Genomic DNA, 19,998 nt, shown 5'->3' on the forward strand with positions numbered 1-19,998 from the left:
TACAAACAAGTTACATATCACTCCTGACGTATTGAGGTGCAACCCCTCTACGTAGCAAGGTACAACCCCTCTATGCAGTAAGGGGCCGCCTCGCACCTTGTACCTGTTGGTTCGATCAAAACATCTCTATCCATCATTTTACCCTTTTGCCCCTGTCATTGGGATGGGTCGGTCTGTTCCATGTTATCTGTGGAATGTTCCCGTATGGTATGTCTTGGTACCATGTTTATACTATAACTATGCTAAATGAATATGTATTTCTGCAACATCAGCCCTTTCCTTGCCAACTTCTGTGAGCAGGGCCTGCCTTTTGCTCACAGCTTACCTTTGCTTTCTATGCTAGCAAAGCCTTGACCATTACTTTAGTTTGGTTCAGGCTTCGTACTGGGCCTTCATTAGGCCTTTACCATGCTGCCTTCACTTACTACATTACTACATGGGCAGGTGTCATATCAGAGAAAACTAACAAGCCTACCAGTTTGTTCTTAAGCCTGTCGTTAAATGCTCTGCTCATCAAGTTCTAGACTTTCAGTGCTTCAGGTGCGGCAGTTATGATGATGCAATTTTGACAAACATCTTGCTTATGCTTTCCTCAGACTCCAAACTTATTTATTGGAAAAGAATATTTCTCTTGTTTACATTCATTTTAGCAAAAGCATTTTCCCCTTGTATTATACTTCTTGTTCTGAAGGATCTTTAATTTAATCTGTAGACTATATAGATTTCTGAAGTGTAAGGCAGTCAACTATGTTGATCTTTCTCTATAAGGAGAGAATTTATAAGAAGAATCTTCCCCCACAAGGATTCTTTCATTTCCCAAGCATGAAATAGATTTAAAAAAAAGTTAAAAGAATTTCAAGACAGAGTTACTTCCCTGGGAGAAATTGATTAAATATGCATACATAGCTAGGACCGTCCTTAAATATAGGATTATTGGGATTTAATTAGCTTTTATTAACAGAATAATAAGGGTGCTCAGTACTTTTTTGGTACTGTTAGTGACCTACGGCTGTCTGTGTAACTTCCCTGTAGACATTATTATGCAGTTAGCCAAGAGTATGTTTTTTAATGTGGCTGCCAGACATAATCTTTAGGCAGTCATGTAATAACTGGGCCTTCTGAAGAGGTACTGTGTGTCTTTATACTGTTAAAAACTAATTTAGAAGAGTTTTACTGTGGTGTGGTTTTTTTTTTTTGAGATCCCTGATCTGATGGAGTAGGAAGAATGGTCAGAAGATCTTAGTTTGTTCTGTTCTCACATTCTCTTAAGCTCCTCACTTCAGATTTTAGGCTTAACAGTATCCTAACAGAAGCTGACATTATTCTAATTTATAAAGAAAAGGAAAAACGAAACTCAAATATGAGGCCAAGTTACAGTATATTGTAGATAAAAGCTCTATTTAGACCTAAAGGGTTCTTGTTATTAGGGAAGATAAACTGAAAAGAGGTGGCATCGTCTACAGAGTCATGGGTAGCACCAGAACTACCTATCAAAATCCCACTAAAATATATGTGCTGAATTGAACATTGTCCAATCAGTATATAGCTACTTTTTTTTAGCATCGCAAGCAGCAAATGAATGCTGTCATTCGCTGTAATATAACCAGCAACTGGACAGTGCTGTGTGTGTCTTTTTAGGAGTGCTTCTGGAGTGCTGAGAGGCTTTTGCAGCCACATTGTGCTTAGCGGGTGTTGAGATCTCTGGTACTAACACACAATTATTTTCTCTGAGGATTTCTTGCTGCTGTACTTGGACTGGATGGAATATCTAATCAATGCTTGTTTTTGGGCTGTCTTTCCTTTCTGAGTGGCATTTGGTCAGCTAGTCTGGGAATACTAGTGAGACGTTTTTCCTCCACGTGGTAGAGGAAAGAGACTTCCTGAGACAGCTGTATAAAACTTTTTGCTATTCTAGTTGGTGTTAGTTAAGGCTACTCAGAATAATTTAGGACAGAGCAAAATATTTGTCTTCGCATTTCTCATCCTCTCCCCTTGGGTTGTTACCAGGGTTCTTGGTTCAGAATTAAGATGACCATTAAGACCTACATTTAGACTACTGCTTATGGCACTTCTAACTTCTGACCTAATTGATGGATCTACTCCAGGTTGTTGCATTTTGATTTCTGAAAATTCCCCTAGCCCAAGTAGACTGGAGCCATCTAGAACTTTTTCTACCTCCCTTGACTATAGTTTGGGTTTAAGTCTTGCTTTCAGAGTACCAAGAAGCATCACTGTGAAAAGTTGCAAATTTCTTCCTACTTGCTTTTCTGCACAAATGGCTCTTAAAGCTCAGAAACAACATTACAAGGTTTTAGAATCCCAGAATATTTCTCTAGGTTTTTCTTGTGTCTTTTGAAGTGTCTGTAGTCTGACTTGATTAGGTGCTTAATGGTGATCTTATGGCTCCTGCAAAACCATTGGGCTTATGTTCCTTGTTTCTTTTACTGAGAAGTTAGTCTTGTAGTTAAAGCATAAAATAGAGCGCGGAGATCTGGATTATTGCCCTGGTTCTTGCCATAGATGACCTATATAACCATACCTCTCTTCAGCATCTGTAAAAAGTGTTATTGCATACCTAGCAAGGGTGTTGTGAGCCTTAATTTCTTTGCAAAGTGTGTTGCAGTCATTGGCTGAAAGGTGTTATAGGTGAGCAAAGTGTTTCTTTTCACTGTTTAGATGGTAACTGAAAAGACAATGGCATGGACAAAGCCTAAAACAGTTACTCTGATCTGTGTATACCTAGAACTAGCTTCACTCAATATCCTCCTTCCCCCCCAACTCCAAAAAACAAAACTTCCTTCCTGCCTCCCAAACCCATAGTCTTTCACCCAACATGTTAATATCTTACTCTTGTTTCTTAAGTTCACCACACAAACATGATTTTTGGCAGAAGGATGTAATGTAAATTACATCTATGTAGACAATAAACAATTTAGAATGTTTCTCCAAACAGTAAGCAATCTGAGGTTGGTTTGGAAAGAGAGTAGGGTACTTAACAATTAGGGATGCAGTTCCTGGGTGTTGAGGGTCTGCAGCTCTAGCTGTTAAGAGCCATGGCAAAATGATTTGGCCTTTAGCGCTCTGCATTCTCTCTTCTTGCTATTAAGATGTTTATCGAATCAAGATGTTCAAATACAGAGGAGTTGAAAGGATTGGTATTATTGTTACAGCTGCAGTTCCAGCTAACGGATAAAAAAGGAATTTTTTGGTCTGCCAGTGTCTTTAAAACTGACCTTCAGTAAGATTTTTTTCAATGAAGATTGTGAATGATGTTAAATTGTGTGAGACCGTTTACAAGTGGTGCTTTGGCATTTTTCTGAGAACTATCTGGAAATGAACAAATGATGTATTAGATTCAGTGAATAGCCCTCTGGTACCATTTTTAGTTATTTCGTTGTGCATAACTACCTGGTGCTGACTCAGGAGAACTGCTGCCCATTCTGCTCTCCGTTCAAACCAAGTTTTCTTTGTTTAAAATGGTGACTTGTCCCTGATTAACAAAAAAGTGAGGGTTATGGCCAATATGTTTGCTGTTTGGAGGGTGGTAGTAATGTAGGGTCCCCAAAATCTCAATCTCAAAACCATGAATAAACCCTGACCTACTGATATTTGAGAGAGAGCTCCACAGGGCTCTCTCTCAGCAACAACATGGAGTGGACAGCAGAAGATAGCCCCGCTATTGCCACACTGGGCAGAGATGCTACTATGGTGCTCTCAGTAGCTGGTCAATGGTGGAGCTCAACAGGATTAAATGCCACAGATCTCCAGATACTTCATCACTGGGGGTGCAAGGCAGGTTTGGATGACGCCCATCCTACATCAAGTTATGTAGCAACAGGCATGGGAAGAGTGAGAGGAGAGAATAGGTAGTTCCAGAGACAGACAGGAATGCAGGGATTACTTTGTGAGGGAGGAAGGAGCCTGCTGGGAACTAACCACTAAAAAGAGTTGTGATTGCTGTGGGTATGATATGTTAGAGGTGGTGGGAACAGAGAACCACGTCAGTTTGTGTTGGCTGTTCTCCTTCCCTCTGCTTGCAGTCAGTGTCCCCCTTTGAAGCACAGCAGGTGATGTCTGCATAGTTCAACTCTCATAAGCAAAGGATTCCTTCGTCCATCTGAAGATGGAGAGGGTTGGCTCAAGCCTCCACATCTCCAAAACAGGGCTGTCCCATTGCAGTGGAGAAGTCAGTGGTTGTGTTTTCAATGAGATGAAGGGAGCAGGAAGGATAAGAGATGTTTGGCAGTGGTTCTCTAGCTCTCTGCAGACAACTCTCTATGGTGATTAACGTATAGAGCAGTGTTTCCCAAAGTTGGGACACTGCTTGTGTAGGGAAAGCCCCTGGTGGGCTGGGCCAGGCCGGTTTGTTTACCTGCCGCGTCCGCAGGTCCGGCCGATTGCGGCTCCCACTGGTCGCGGTTCGCCTCTCCAGGCCAATGGGAGCTGCTGGAAGCAGCGGTCAGGATGTCCCTCAGCCTGCGCCGCTTCCAGCAGCTCCCATTGTCCTGGAGCAGCGAACTGCGGCCAATGAGAGCCGCGATCGGCCGGACCTGCGGACGCAGCAGGTAAACAAAACGGCCTGGCCAGCCAGGGGCTTTCCCTACACAAGCGGCGTCCCAAGTTTGGGAAACACTGATATAGAGTGTTAGTGCCCACGTAGAACCTCCTGCAACATGTTCTCATCGTTAGTTCATTGTAATGATGCTGCCTTTGGCTGGACACAACTGAGAGTATCAATTCAGGACAAATTGCTTAGAGCAGGGCAGTTACAGCCCAAGGCTGGTGGTTTTCCACCTCTAAGGCACACCAAACCAGCCAAACAGAGAGGAATTTGGTTTTATCCCACTGGCTAACCATAAGTCATACAAGCAATTTCCGTAGACACTCCAGTTTCCCAGTATCACCACCAGTGCCACTCGTTATGGGGACGAATGGTTATGAAAACCAATACCCAAGTAAAAGAAAAAAGGTTCTCCTGATCCCAAATGACCAGACCCAGGTCAATATACAAGTCAGATCTTACCCACAAATCATGCTGTTGCCAAATCTTTAGAATCTAAAATCCAAAAGGTTTATTCATAAAAAGAAAAAAATACAGATGAGAGTTAAAATTGGTTAAATGGAATCAGTTACATACAGTAACGGCAAAGTTCTTGGTTCAGGCTTGTAGCAGTGATGGAATAAACAGCAGGTTTAAATCATGTCTCTGGAGTACATCCATAGCTTGGATGGGTCATTCAGTCCTTTGTTCAGAGCTTCAGTTTGTAGCAAGGTTTCTCCAGAAGTAAGAAGCAGGATTGAAGACAAAATGGAGGGGTTTCCAGGGCCTTTTATATTCTTTCTCTTGTGGCTGGAAACCCCTTGGTTCTCCTCTGCAAAATCACAGCAACAAGATGGAGTTTGGAGTCACATGGGCAAATTACATGTCTATGCGTGACTCTGTTCTTTACAGGCTGATGCTATTGTTTACATGTTAGTTTGAATGTTCCCAGGAAAGCTCATATGTGGATTGGCATCTCCCACAGTTCATTATCAGTTTTCTCTTACTTAATTGGCCTCTCAGAGTTGGTAAGACAATTCCCACCTTTTCATGCTCTCTGTATGTGTATATATATATATCCTCAATATATGTTCCATTTTATGCATCCGAAGAAGTGGGCTGTAGCCCATGAAAGCTTATGCTCAAATAAATTTTAGTCTCTAAGGTGCCACAAGTACTCCCGTTCTTATTGTCAGTTAAGTGTTGCTTGATTGGACACTTACTGAGAATAATCCTTTCTCAAGAAGCTGACCAAATTTGCTTCACTGAGGCTACTTTGAATCAAAACACATTGAGATACGAGTACATAGGCAATATTTATAACTTCAACTACAAAAAGATACACACATAAAGATAGCATAATTATAACCAGCAAATCATAACCTTTTTATAGACACCTCACACAACAACCTTTGTACAATATTTGCTGCAAATATATAACAGTGGTTGCAACAATGATCTATATGGTCACAGTTCATGTCAATAACATCACCCTCATCTCTGAGGCAGTCTGTTTGCTTGCCTGCTTCCTCTTGTTAAGTATCTTTGTGTGTGAAAGGTGTTTCTCTCATGCCTATTCTTTCTCCCCTATCTTCTGTTAAATTAACATAGTAACATAGCGTAGGTCAGAGTGCGTAATTCTGCCTCTTAGCATTCTTGCCTGCTGCTGCTATGAGTAACTTCTATGGGTTCTTTCCTAGCCATCACAACAAGGCTCTGGCTTATTCACTCCCTGCCAAGACTCAACGTTACTTCACAAAATGATCATATTGGGTAATTGCTGGTCTTCAGCCCCGCTTTGGGTGGGGGTGGGGGGAAGTATTTCCTTTAAAGACCTGACACACAAGTATATTTAAAAATATTAAGTTTAGGATTCAATTATATGTAGCAGAAATTAGTATTGAGAGCTGCTAAGATATTTTGTATTTAAATTAATTTGTTAGAGGTTTAGAGAAATATCTATAATAGATATTTAGATAAAATGAAGGGAATTTTATGTTGAGATCCTTTAGATTTCTTTTCACAAATGTAAATTATGGATAATAACTTTATTTATGCAGCTACTTGTTCCTAAAACTGTGTATTTCCCACTTACTGCATCTAAATGTAAGCTGTACTCACTTTCCTTTTTTTACACAGGATAATTCATTTGAGTTCGAAAAACGTAGAAACGAGCCACTGAAATACCAGAGAGAGCTGTGGAGCAAAACTGGTAAGTCACTTTAGGAAATGCCAGCTTTTCTAGAAGACTAGCTGGGAATAAGATCTTCTTTCCATGTTCAGTTGTCAGAAGACTTTAAATCTTGATGTTCATATTTATAATTAGTCTTTTGTAAATATTAGAAACCTGAAAAGAGATTTATTTTTAAATGTGCCCCAAAGTAGAACAGGAATTTCTGTTCTGCCTCCCAGCTGCACGTCATTGAAATGAAATGGGTTATTCTTGGTATTTTCATACAAAAAACAAATTTAATTTTGCATTATAATCTAGATAGACCTGTCCCTTATGATTGCTGCCTTTTATGGTAAATGAGTCCACATTTTTTCTCCACTTGTAAAAAGGGCAATATCAAACTTGATAGGGACTACTCAACACAAACCAAGATTCTACTCGGATTACAGATATACTTTTTTTTTCTGCTTCCATTTCTACAAAACAATAGTAATAGAATATATGATTCTTATCACTCTATATGATGCTCAGTTATCAACTGTAATCATAAATTACAATATTTGCCTTTGTAAATCATTGTCATTCACAGAATTTTCACTACAAAAGTTTTCATAGGTATATAACTCTGCTGTAAAACACATTCTTCTGTTTGAAACTTGATGTCTGAGGCTTTTTGAATACCTAATTTCAGAGCAATCTGATAAATTGACTTTTGTACACATAACAGTTCTTTAAAATGCTTTTACTGATGTTGCAATGACTTTTGTATGTGTTTGTGTTCTTAAAACCAGCTTAGATTTTTTTTTAATGAAATCTGGAAAGCAAGTAATGTGTAACACGTGAAGTAGTTAATACTTTTCATTCTTGTGCAGTATGTATTAAAAATGCCTAAATTCCGAATACATAGTTACACAATAGATCACCATAGCTCTGAAGATTTATAGCTTTCTACCAGAAATGTTCTTGTCCTTGTTAGTTTTTTAAAACAAACAATTTGACCAAAAGACTTTGTCAGGAAAGCCAATAAAAAGCCAGAAAATTAAGAAGATTGGACAGCTCCTATTGCATTTGAGGGAGAAGTATGATGGTGAGAATTAAAAATTGAGTACCACTCTAAAAACTCTGACTTGGTCTGTGTTCAGCATTTTCTCACAATCGTATTGTTAGGAGCACAGGATTTGCCATACAAATCAGACCATTGATCTTTCATGTTGACTGACCTGCCTCTGACTGGCTAATACCTGATCCCTGAGATGGAAGTGAAGAAAAACCCATCATGCATTGGTCTAATCGTTTATTTATGTGCATACGAAAAAAAGCTTTATTCCTGCAACAATCAGATGACAAATCTCATGCTTCAGGGTGATTACCCTTAGAGGTGAACCTACGCAAGTTGTTAGTAAAATTATCCAGACCTTTTAAAATTTAGATAAATTATTTAACTCTTCGCTGCTGTGATGGTGCGATGTTAACTAAACATATTTTTAAAAATTAATATTAAGTTTTGTTAAGACTTAAATAGCTAATTTTGCAATTGTTTCAACAACAAAATAGTAAAGAGTTGAAGAGCATAGTGATTCAAAAATATGCTGTTCCTTTTTTCTAAAAAGTCATAACTGCTAGGACTCCTGCTTCATTTTCTAATGACTCACCTTTAGTGTTTCCACAATTATCTTTAGGTTCCTGTGTAAGTATGTATTACATCTTTGCTAGTAGGTACCTAACGTTCAGTCTGTTTGCACAAGTAGTCCATTTTTTTAAATAAAAAATTTCCACTCCCAACAGCAAGGAATTGATGAGTTTCTGCTTAAAAAATAAGTGTCACATTACTTTTACATTACTTGTCACTTATAACATGATCTCAAAGTGATACTTAGGTTGTCTTTGCATTGTTTACATTAAAAAAAAAAAAGTTAGTATGTTGATGTGACAGCATATTTGCTCTGTAGAGTTTGTTGGTATACCTGTGCTGCCTATTCAATTTACAGCACTGTCAATCGAGCCCCAGGTTTGATTGAGCCGTTGTTTGTAAATCTCATCAATTATAGGCAAGAGATTTGGGAATGGAAGGAGAGCATATTTTTACTGGATTTATGCATCTTTAACCTTTGATTAACCTGATCTTCCTTAGATTGGTTTTTTGTTTCACATCACTGTTCAAACGAGTTCAGATTTTTTGGGCAGTCAGGCTGTGAGCAGGCATCGGGTTTCACTTAGTCCTTATTTTTTGAAGAACTGGTAGAGCAGTGGTTCTCAAACTTTTTTTTTTTTTTTTTGTGTGTGTGGACCACTTGATTGCTGAGGGTCTCAGCAGACCACTTTAATGATCTTTCCAAATGTTGTTTGTATCGTTAGTTATCGTAAAGCACTTTGGATAAAAGCATTATATAAAAAATGAATAATAATTAACTTTTTTTGTTCTACAAATAAAAGCACACAATTCATATTTTAATATCCGTAGTCTTGCCTTTCTAATGTGATGGTTGTGCCCTCTCTCCCCCACTGCGGCAGCCCCCAAGCTGGGGCTGAGAAGGAGGAGGGATGTCTCTCCCCTGCCACACCAGCCACAGAGCTGAGGCTGGGAAGGAGGGCCATCTCTCCCCAGCAGCCGCAGCCCTGGAGCTTGTGAAAGTCACCTCTTTCTCTGGCTGCCGCAGCCCTGCACATCCCAAATTTCCCCCACCCACTACCCCATCCCACCTACCCCCAATTTCCCCCAAGGCCACCATCTCACCTTATATGTGCGTTTTCTCCTGAGTCCAGGCACCTAATTAGAGGAGCCACGCCTGCCTTCATTCTCTTGTGTGCGTCAGCCCAGGCGCACACCTTGGAACTATCCCTGGACCACCTGAATGGAGCTCACTGGTCCGTGGACCACAGTTTGAGAACCTCTGTGTTAGAGAATCAGAGTATAGAATTGAACTGCATTCTTAATAATTATATTAGTGTTTAAGTGATTCTGCCTCCTACTGTCTTTTAAAGCTGTGCAGTCCTGTTCTTTTGATCCCATTGATTCTGCACTAGTTTGCTATATTTTGTTTCAGTCGTGATGATTTTGTGGCATGTGAGACCACCATTTATTTTTAAGTTAGGAAGAAGTATTATTAAGGGGAAAAGGGTAATGACATTTGGATAATGGTGAACTGGAAACAAAAGTCCTCCATTGTGAGAAATGATGGTAAGGATAAGAGAGAGATTGTATAGACCAAGTGGAAGCTTGAACTGAAATTTAAAAGTAAAATTGATGGTAATTTCTAGCTACAGAATAGTATCCGTGAATACTACATTGCAAAGAGAACTTCTCTAGTATAATCATTAGATGTTCCTTTTACTCTAGGTTCTATGCATATTAAGGAACACATTATAGTAAAATGTGCCTTTAAAACAGTACTAGTTAAATTGTTTCAGGATGTTAATTCGATTATCAAACACACAAGTTTAAAAATATTTAAAAACTCTGGGTTTTTTTGTTTGTTTCAGTTGAAGCAATGAAGAGAGTGGAAGAGATCAAACAAAAACGCCAAGCTAAATTTATCATGAACAGGTGAGAAGGATTTGCAGTAGCACTTAGGAAATCCCAATCAGGTTCTGGGTTGCATTCTGCTGTACAGGCATGTGGCAAAGAGATGCCCTTGCTCCATGGAGATGTTGCTCACAAATTTTAAATGGCTGTTTGCTCCTGACACACGAACAGTAGTGCAAGTATTATTGATGTATTATGTGTGGCACCATAGCACACAAGAGAGTCATGGACAATTATGCTAGGCGTTGCAGTAACACAACAAAACAGTCCCTGCCCCAAGGAGTTTACAAGCTGTTTAAGACAACAGACAGCAGATGGAAACGGACTAGGAAGTACAAGAAAATAATAAGACAATATTGGTCAGCATGGTAACACATTAGGAAGCTTGAGAAATGAGTCTACAGAATGCTGACTGTTCAAGGGAAAGGAGATCTTGCCAAACATTAGGAGCTGTATTCTGATATTTGTAGGAAGGTGGGGGAAGACTTGTACGTAATTTGAGGTTTCCAAAATCTGAATAAACTTCTCATAGTTTGAAACTTTCTCTGTCATCCCATTGCATCAGTATTTATTGGATTCTATTTTAGTTGTAAAACTACCACTATAATTCCCTAGTGGACTCAGAGAGATGTGAAATTTCACTAAGATTTAATAAACCTGATTAAGGCTACGATTTAGTCATAGGTATTTGTAGTAAAAGTCATGGCAATAAACAAAAATTCACATCCTGTGACCTGTGCATGACTTGTACTATATACCACTAACTAAATCTTAGCAAGGGAGAGGGCCACTGCTCTGGGAGGCTGGAGGGGGGCTACTGCTCTGGGGGTGGGCCAATGGCACCAGCTGCCAAGGGCCACTGAGTAGTGGCTGCGCCTGCTGTCCCCAAGGCCGCCCACCCGCCATGGCTCCTGCAGCCCCTAAGACTGCTGCTCAGTGGCTGGTGTGGCTGTCCCTGGGGCCACCTGAGCAGCTGCTTGGGCAGCCCTGGGGTCAGCCACACCAGCCACTGCAGAAGTCACGGTGGTCAGGGAAAGTCACGGAATCTGTGACTTCCGCAAATTCCGTGACAGATACCGAGCCCTACACATGATGTATATAAATTTATTTAAAAAAAAAAAAAAAGTTAAGCTTTAGTATATAATCTCACAAATAATAATCCCCCTTATTTTTCTCAGATTAAAGAAGAGCAAAGAGCTGCAGAAGGCACAAGACATCAAAGAAGTCAAGCAAAACATACATCTTGTTCGGGCTCCACATGCAGGTAAGAACTGGATTTATTGAATTCTTGGTTGGATAGTTCATGTATAATTATTTTGAGCAACGTCCATCATTTAATGAGCCAGATATAATCCCCTTCTTTCTCCTTCCCCCACAAGACCAGCCTCCCCCATCTGTCCTTCACCCATGGCAGGCAGAATTCCATCAGTGTCTGTTACCTATTCAAATTCTACAGTACCAAAATAATCAGCTGACCTCGTTATGTGTCTGGTTTCCATCATTTTAAATTTAGTCGTTGGCATACATTGAATTATACTGTAGTTACTACATCTGTACAATGTTGGACTTCTTGAAATGTTAGCAAATAATCCCATCTGAGAAAGTGACATTTTATAATTCAGTTGTTTGCAGTGTTGTAGCCATGTTGGTCCCAGGACATGAGAGAGACAAGGTGGGTGAGGTATTATCTTTTATTGAACCTCACTCATCTTGTCTTTCATTCTATAATTGAGTGTTTGTAACATGACGTCTCAAATGCAAATGTTTATTAAACTTAATATGTTACAGCTAATTAACAACTATTTTTGAATTGTCTAGTTAATATTAATCAAAATGTATCTGAAGAATGCACAGATATGAATTTATATTCTCCATTACTGAGCAAAGTTTACATTTTTCTTGGTTCCATTTGAGGTTACAGTTGGAAAAAATCTGTTCCTCCCAACTGGTTTTCTGCTGGTCCAAAATTCTTTACTACAAATACTAGGTTATGCATTAAAAAGTATTGGTAAAATAGATTGTGTAGACATTGTCTTATTTATGAAATTTGTTTTATTCTTAAATACGTTCTTTATAGGATATGTTTTCAAATGATTTCCATCTTTTGCATGTATTTAGGCACACAACTACCCTTATGCAAAATGAAGATCAGCTGAAAATTTGTCTATTAATGCCTTGAAAAAATTATTAGTAAATTGATCTTGGATGTTGATTTGATATACTATATTTTAAATTTCCTTATTTTATATGGTTATGTTAATATAGTCCATTACAGCAAATTGTCTATAATATTGTAGATCTCTGTGTGGTGCTAACAGTGGGCAGTGTAAAAGAGCGGTGTGCTTTTGCCTATTTTTCACTCCGCTTTGATCCTCCCCTCTGTATCCCTTTTTCCTGGGACCGTTCTTCTAAAACTGGAGAAGTGAGCAGGAGCCTCTCAGTTTCGCTCCCTTTACCAAAGGAGTGGTTAATGCTACTGCATGAAGTTCTGATTGATACTGGCAAAAGTCCATAGTACTAGATGAGGCGAATGATCAGTGTATTATGCGAAAGTGAAGCTGATTTTAGTTGTGGCATTAAAGTAATGACAGCTCTGCCTTTTGTTAAAACCTCTTTGTCACTATGGCTAGCTGATAATAAAGGTCATAACAAATATGTGTTAACTTGATTGCTGTAATTTGAGAATTCTCTCTAGACAATTTTTGTTAAATAAAAGTTTGTTCAGTTAAAATGTGTCATTTTTCTTTTCTTTTGAAGGCAAAGCAAAACGGCTGGAGGAGAAAATGGTACAGAAATTGCAAGAGGCTGTAGCTATGGAAGAAGAGTCCTAAAAACCTTGTCCTTTTTTTCCTTCTATTTTTACTTCCTCAACTTACTTACTGTTTTTTGACTCTCCTCTTCAGAGTTCTGACTCGTGCATTATTGATTCATTTGACATTTGTTCATTGAAATGAAAGGTGATTAAACATACCCTAGATGCATATCTTTCTTTTTTGTGTTCTGCTGTGTGTGAAGCACCAGACGTGTTTAATTATATCTTTTAAGGGAAGGTACTCTCAATTCTTTATTGGGAGAAAAATATACTTTACTGAGCAAAAGTTATTTTGCAAGTCACCCAGTACTGTTTGTAATTATAAAAATGAGGTAATTGGCATGAAATGGCTGTCCTACAGATAATGCTTTTGGACAAACCTTATCAGTGATGCATAACATAAAGCCTTTCATTTGAGATAATATATACCTCTTTATTGTCCAGGGACAGACAGTGTAATTACCTTTTTATCTAGCTAATAATTCAAGGTATAATTGGCTTCAGTGGCAGTTTTCCTCAGTAGACTTGGGTCCAAGTCTTTTCTAATTTGGTATGCCGTACCCCTCCAGTGGTGGGTAAATTGCACCTTTGCACCTACAAGGGATGGCAGAATCACATTTTGTCTGTATTTACTGCAGTGGAGTGTTAGCTTTTTACTATATCCCACTAGGGGGAAATAGACTGCTTAAAATGTAACAATGGAAAATGTTTTTGTGTGTTTTTTTTTCCTTCCATATTTAAAAGAACTCTTCTTGATTTAGCATAGTCTATTAGAACAACTAACACCGATGCAAGTTTTACTGTTGTTTGGAGAAGGCTGCCAATAGAAGGGTGGCTTCCAGTTTGGAGATTGGAACCATCACCTGTATAACCACTGGAACTCGAATCTGTGCCACAAAACCAGGCTAGTTCAAACATGCAATAAATCTAACTTTTTACCATGTATAATGTAACTTAATGCTTTTGTAATTATGTTGACAGAAAAGTTGCTTTAAAGTATAGGTATGTTGGATATTCATAGTAGTATTTTCTTCATCCAAAGTGTTATCAGTTTTGCACTCAGATAAATAACTTTCAATGGACAACTGTTTACCTACACCATGATTAGGGAAGCCTTTCAAAAACACTTTAAGTATTATTTACTTCCTTGTCACTGCTAATTACACTGAAAAATCATAATTTGCAGTTTCATTCCTGATATGAATAGGAGGTAAATTCAATTGGAAAACTACCTTATTTCAAAAATGTATATACCTGTATGCTGTTTTAAATAAAAATAGAATTACAATTTGTATGTTCAAAAAGAGACTGTGGGGGAATACTGATGTGCCTGGATTCAAAAATGTAGATCCATTTGAATTAAGTGTCAATTTAGAGTATTCTAAATGCTAACACACTGCTGTTAAAACATATTTAAAATTATATAAATAACAATTACAGGCGTTTAGGACATGAAGGTAAAGTTTAATTGTAAGATCTGTTAAGTGTGATACATAGTGGCCACATAAACCTGATGATCAGTGTTTGGTTGACTGATATGAATTGTATTTGCTGGGTAAGTGCTGATTTTTAATACGGTCTCAAAATCATTTGCCAGATTAGCCAGGAAATGTATGCTGATAGGGTGAAATCAGATGCTAAAATACATTCCTGAATGAAGATGAGTGCTCAGACTCCACCAAGGCAGAGAATATTTTCTCTTTGAAAGGTACAAATGTATCCATTTTTGAGCATTGTGCACATGCAAGTTAAGTATCCCTTTATATGTGTTTAGATCTTTAAAATGCTGCATTTCTGATATCTTTGCCCTATATTAAATAAGAAATTAAGCAGCTTGTGTATGTTTGGGGCAACAAAACAGTGAACATAATCAAATACGTTAATAAAATTGTAAGCTGTAATTTAATGCCTGATCTAAAGTATATACTAATAAAGGGATTCCAGTTGCACAAAAATACACTGATCCTGGACTCACCTTTTTGGGAATTCTTACAGAAACCTGCAGGAAAAGACTGAGAAAACTGGGTGCTATTGTTTTGAGAAAGAAAGTTCTGCTTTATGAGGTTTTTATTCACTCTGGTTTTACCAAAAAGGTTGTAAATAAGACTAGGCCTTGCTAAAGCTATTGTCATTTTTCTCTTAGAAAATTTGCTTTTGTGACTGAATCAGGAGAAAGGTAATTTTGTTTTAATACTGGGCTGAAGATGATGGAATTGCTTCCCAAGATGACAGGTACTGCAAGGACTTTGGCTGCAGGCAAGAGCCTCAAGGGCTCTGGTAAGTCCTAGTTATAAACAAGAAAAGGATTTAAACCCTATCTTGTCTGGTACAGCAACACTTAAAGCAGAAATTCATTTTATTAGTTGGATTACAGATCTGTGACTATTTCTGCACTGTTTTTAAAAAGGAAATTCTGATTCTCTTTAGATATACAAACAAAGCTAGTTTTCTGTGGGCCAGACTTTAGTTTTTCAATTTGATATCTGCCATAACAATGAACTTGCATTAGAAAAAATTGTTAATGGAAAAAGGACATCACAGGTTAGATGTAATACTTTAGTTATTGTAACACTGTAGAGCTTAATTTTATGGAGCATTTCTATTCAGAGTGCATCAGGCCATATTGGCGACATGCAAGTTGGACCTAATTCATGATAGGTGATGGATAGTATGGAGTTTTTTCAGGGTGCACTTAAGATCAGATTTTGCTTCCTTCCTGTACAGGTATAAAGAACATCTGAAAATGGAACTAGTGTAGTTTTGTGCTGGGAGTGAAGGGGAGGTGCTAGGAGCCCCTGCTGTTGCACAGAGGTTCCCAATATAGCAGTGTGCAGCAGCAGTTTAGGGGCAGTCCAACCATATATGTGGTGCGTTAGGGAAGAGGATTTTTTTAGACTTTAGATTCTGCTTTAGCTCTGTGCATTGGGAAAGTTGATTTTCCCACCCCCTTCTCACTTTGCCTGAGATGCTTGAGGGCAAGTTTGGTACCTTATTGAATAAAATTTTAGATTCCAAAAGGATACATTTCTAAAAGCCTCCTCTCTTTCCTCTTTCTTCTCCCCCCTCCCCATCCTAAACTTAGAGATTCATGAAAGAAAGCTATTAAAGAACCTTGGCTTCAAACTCCAGATATCTGAACATACTGGTGTAAATCCATTAAATAATGGTATTGCCAGGGTTCGGTAGGCATATACAGCATGTGTATTCGGAAATAGCTCACACAGCTTGCAGGGTAGAGCCTGCTTTAATGAGAGAATATAAGGTAGAACACTGGGCTCAATCTTTTTTTAAGTGCTCATGGGTAAGGCTACATTTTAATCACGTGCATTTGTAGTAAAAGTCATGGACAGGTCATGGGCAGTAAACAAAAATTCACGGCCTGTGATCTGTCAGTGACTTGTACTATATACCCCTGACTAAATCGGGGGAGGGGGCCTCCTGGGGGTGCCACGGGTGCTCATTGGGGGCGGCCTGGGGTGTGCTGTGGTTGCTGGTGGGGGGCAGCCTGGTGGTGCTGCACCTCTGTGACCATTTCGCAGCCTTGCTCCTGGGTCTCAGTGTCCATGATTATTTCCCACATCTCGTTTATTGCCTTGTGCAATATAGCACCTCTTTTACCAATTTTAAATAATTAAACCATATTTTTTCATCCATGTTAAACCAACAATCAGATTCTCTCTTGGAATTTAGGTACTGGTTTGCTCAAAGTACATCATCAATCAGAGTTATATTCCTGGAAGGATGATTACCTCCAAAATACAGTGATAGATGATTAAATCATATTTGTACGTATAGCCAATTTCTTATGCAAAGATTCTAAAAGCATATATTTTAAAATAAAACATATGCTTTAATATTAAACTCCATCTGTGCAAGAATTTTTCTCTCGAGAGCTTGACTATTAAAAATTCACTTTTTTACCCAATAAACACTAACTCACTAAAGTAGATTTACAGCTCAAGCTATGCCTAATGCTACTATATAGAATGAAAGAAAAAAGGGTTTCAAAATGATTCATATATATATAGGAATAAATTAATTGTTCTGGTAATATTAGAGCTAGTTCCTGACTGCAGTGTTGTATGATACCAGTTGTAATAGCAAAATTATATTTAATTTTTTGCACGTTCTTATGGTTTACAAATAAAGGGCCAAGTATTTAAATGGACACATGCAAAAATAGTGCACGTGCACTTTTGCATGTTCCCATTTAGACACACAAATAGCCTAATTTGTGCTTATAAATCAGTTTGTGCATTGTAAGGGCAAATCTGGCATCTGCCAGAGGGAACTCATTTTGTGCACACACTTCTGAATATTTGTTCCTAAAAGGATTAAATTAAGCAATGAGTAGCATTTACCCTGGGATTGGGAGTCATGAATTCTTGGATTCTAATTCTATCACTAATTTCACTATTGAAATGGGCAAAATTACTTTTTCCTCTCTGCCTCAGTTTCCCCATTTCTGAAATCTGTGTACTTTTTGTACTATTTATCACCATAATATGAGTGTCTCATAATTATTAATGAAGTGGGATGTTTCCTTATTTCACAATCATGTGAGAATTGTTTGTATAGAGCCTTGAGGATGTAAAGTCTAAATGCTAAGTTTCATTCTCTTCAAAATTAAGTATCAAATGGAGTAAAATATTAGTTGTATAAGGCAGGTGCTATTCAAGAACAATCTCAGCTTCTTTCTGCAGTGTTCACCCTACAATTACGTGTTTTAAATTAGCTGTTTTGTATATTAAATTGTATAATATATATTCATAGTTTTATTGTCCATTTATGTACAAATGAGACTAGGTACCTGTGGGCATTTTAAACTGAGGCAATTGGAAGAGCTCATACTTGTGTGTTTGTGCAATAGTTTTCATTAATGATTGTTAAGATCTTCTATAATTGTCTGTCTACAGGAGTCGTGGGTCAGTGAAGATCCAAAATGGGAGTCGAGATGCGGGTGCTATTCCTGATTCTGCCTTTCTTTTGCTTTATGTAACCTTGTGCAAGTCACTTAACTTCTGTGCCTCAGTATCCCCATCTGTAAAATGGGGGTAACTATATCCACTATTATAAAGTGCTATTGAAATATACAAATGAAAAGTGCTACTCTGAGTTGTTGTAGAACTAGCCTGTCCTGTAGCAGTTTCACCTAATACACTTCTGACTTTCAGAAATTTGACAGTATTGCACTGCCTTTCATTTACAGATTGAAAGCCTTTTTATTAATAGCTTGTCTACTTGGTTGGGAAATGCACTCACATTAACTGATCTGTGTAGACCCTGCTAGTGCACACTAAAGTAGTACTATCTCAACTCTACGTTAAGACTCGCTAGCAGGGTCTACACAGACCTAGTAATGTACAACGCATTCGTGTTCTTCAGAAATCGCACTCCTGTACAGTTATGTTTCTGAAAAATGCTACTTTAAGCGAAATGAATTTAAGCGAATCCAATTTCCCCATAAGAATTAATATAAATGGGGCGAGGGTTAGGTTCCAGGGAAATACTTTTCACCAGACAAAAAACTAGATAAATATACACTCTCTCTCTAATTTTTAAACAAACAATTTAATACTGTCCACAGCCATGTTGATTGTGAAGCTTGGTTGAGGTGGTGGAGTCAGAGGATGGGATATTTCCCAGGGAATGCCTTGCTGCTAAATGATGAACTAGCATTCGGCTGAGACCTCAAGGGTTAACATGTTGTTAATGTAGCCTCACACTCTATAAGGCAGCATGGATGGAGGGAGGGGAGACAGCATGGTAGAGAGAGACACACACCGTGTGTGAGAGAGATGTGTTGGACCTTTAAGTATGCTGACCCCATTCTAAGTACACTGACTTTTTAAGTAGATCAGCAAGTTGAGACAGCAGCTGAGGTAAAGGAGTGGGGGGAGGGGACACCCTGACATTAGCACCCCTCTTTGTGCTCCCCCTGCATAGCAAGCAGGAGGCTCCCGGGAACAGCTTCAAGGCAGAGGGCACGAGTAGCATGTGGCAATGGGGGGAAGGACAGCTGAACTGCCCACCAACTGATAGCCTGCTGGGTGGCTGCCGCACAGGGAACTTAGGGGAGACTGCTAATCCACCCTGGTTCCAAGCCCCCTCCACTAGCTCCAACAGGCTGCTCTTCCTGCAAGCAGTGCACAAAGCAGGCGGCTGCCAAAATAAGGGAGCTTTGCGCAACCTTAAACAAACGTGTTCTCTAATTGATCAGCAACGAAACAACGTTAACCGGGAGGACGTTAAGTGAGGAGTTACTGTATTGGACGGGAAGTGAATAATAATCTATCCAATTAAACCTACAAGAGCAATTTTGTATAAGTAGAAAGTAGTTACTGCAGTTAGAACTTGTCCAAAGTAGCATGTTTAGCCCCTCACTGGTAATGGCCTCAGGCTCTGTCATCCAAAACACAGCACCTCAGTTAGAACTGAGTATTAAAACAACATACCAGTTGGCCAGTTCTGGCACCTACACAGACACACGTAAAGGTGCAATAAATAAGCCGTAAGAGACTGGCAGAAATTCTCCTGATGAAGGAGCCCTATGCTGCCTATTGTAAATTTGCCTAGTGCCCAGGGGAGGAGGAGTTCAGACACTACATTATTTTTTGTGTTTTTGAGGGAAACATGAAAATTTGTACAGAAAAAGATTAATGATTTTTTTTTTGTCGGGAAGAAATATTTCCAAATCAGCTGTTGCTGTAAATTAGAGACGTTCCAAGGATAATTTAATATAGATAATTAAGGGGCTGTTTTGACCCCGGCAGTAGCCTGGAGTGTAAGTGGTATAAAGCCACCTTTTGCCACCACTTCCTCTAGGCCAGCGATTCTCAAACTTTAGCAACCTGAGGACCCCCATTTTGATTTAAAAATTTTCAGGGACAACCCCCACTCAGCCTCCTTGCTCAGCCCTTGCCCTGCCCCTACCCTGCTCCTTCTCTGAG

The 19,998-nt window shown here is 38.8% G+C and overlaps 1 protein-coding gene across 1 annotated transcript in view; it reads left to right on the forward strand.

Annotated features, from left to right (window-relative positions):
- The window catches only part of RSL24D1 (ribosomal L24 domain containing 1), a 23,774-nt gene extending 8,338 nt beyond the window's left edge, over positions 1-15,436 (forward strand). Inside the window, exons 3-6 of the mRNA XM_034783764.1 lie at positions 6,680-6,752; positions 10,194-10,257; positions 11,415-11,500; positions 12,994-15,436. Of these exons, the coding sequence (XP_034639655.1) occupies positions 6,680-6,752; positions 10,194-10,257; positions 11,415-11,500; positions 12,994-13,067 (297 nt within the window). The 3' untranslated portion in view covers positions 13,068-15,436. The remainder of the gene's footprint in view (positions 1-6,679; positions 6,753-10,193; positions 10,258-11,414; positions 11,501-12,993) is intronic.
- Positions 15,437-19,998: the final 4,562 nt, after the last annotated feature.

This window comes from Trachemys scripta, chromosome 10, assembly GCF_013100865.1.
Source record: "Trachemys scripta elegans isolate TJP31775 chromosome 10, CAS_Tse_1.0, whole genome shotgun sequence".
Taxonomy (NCBI): domain Eukaryota; kingdom Metazoa; phylum Chordata; order Testudines; family Emydidae; genus Trachemys; species Trachemys scripta.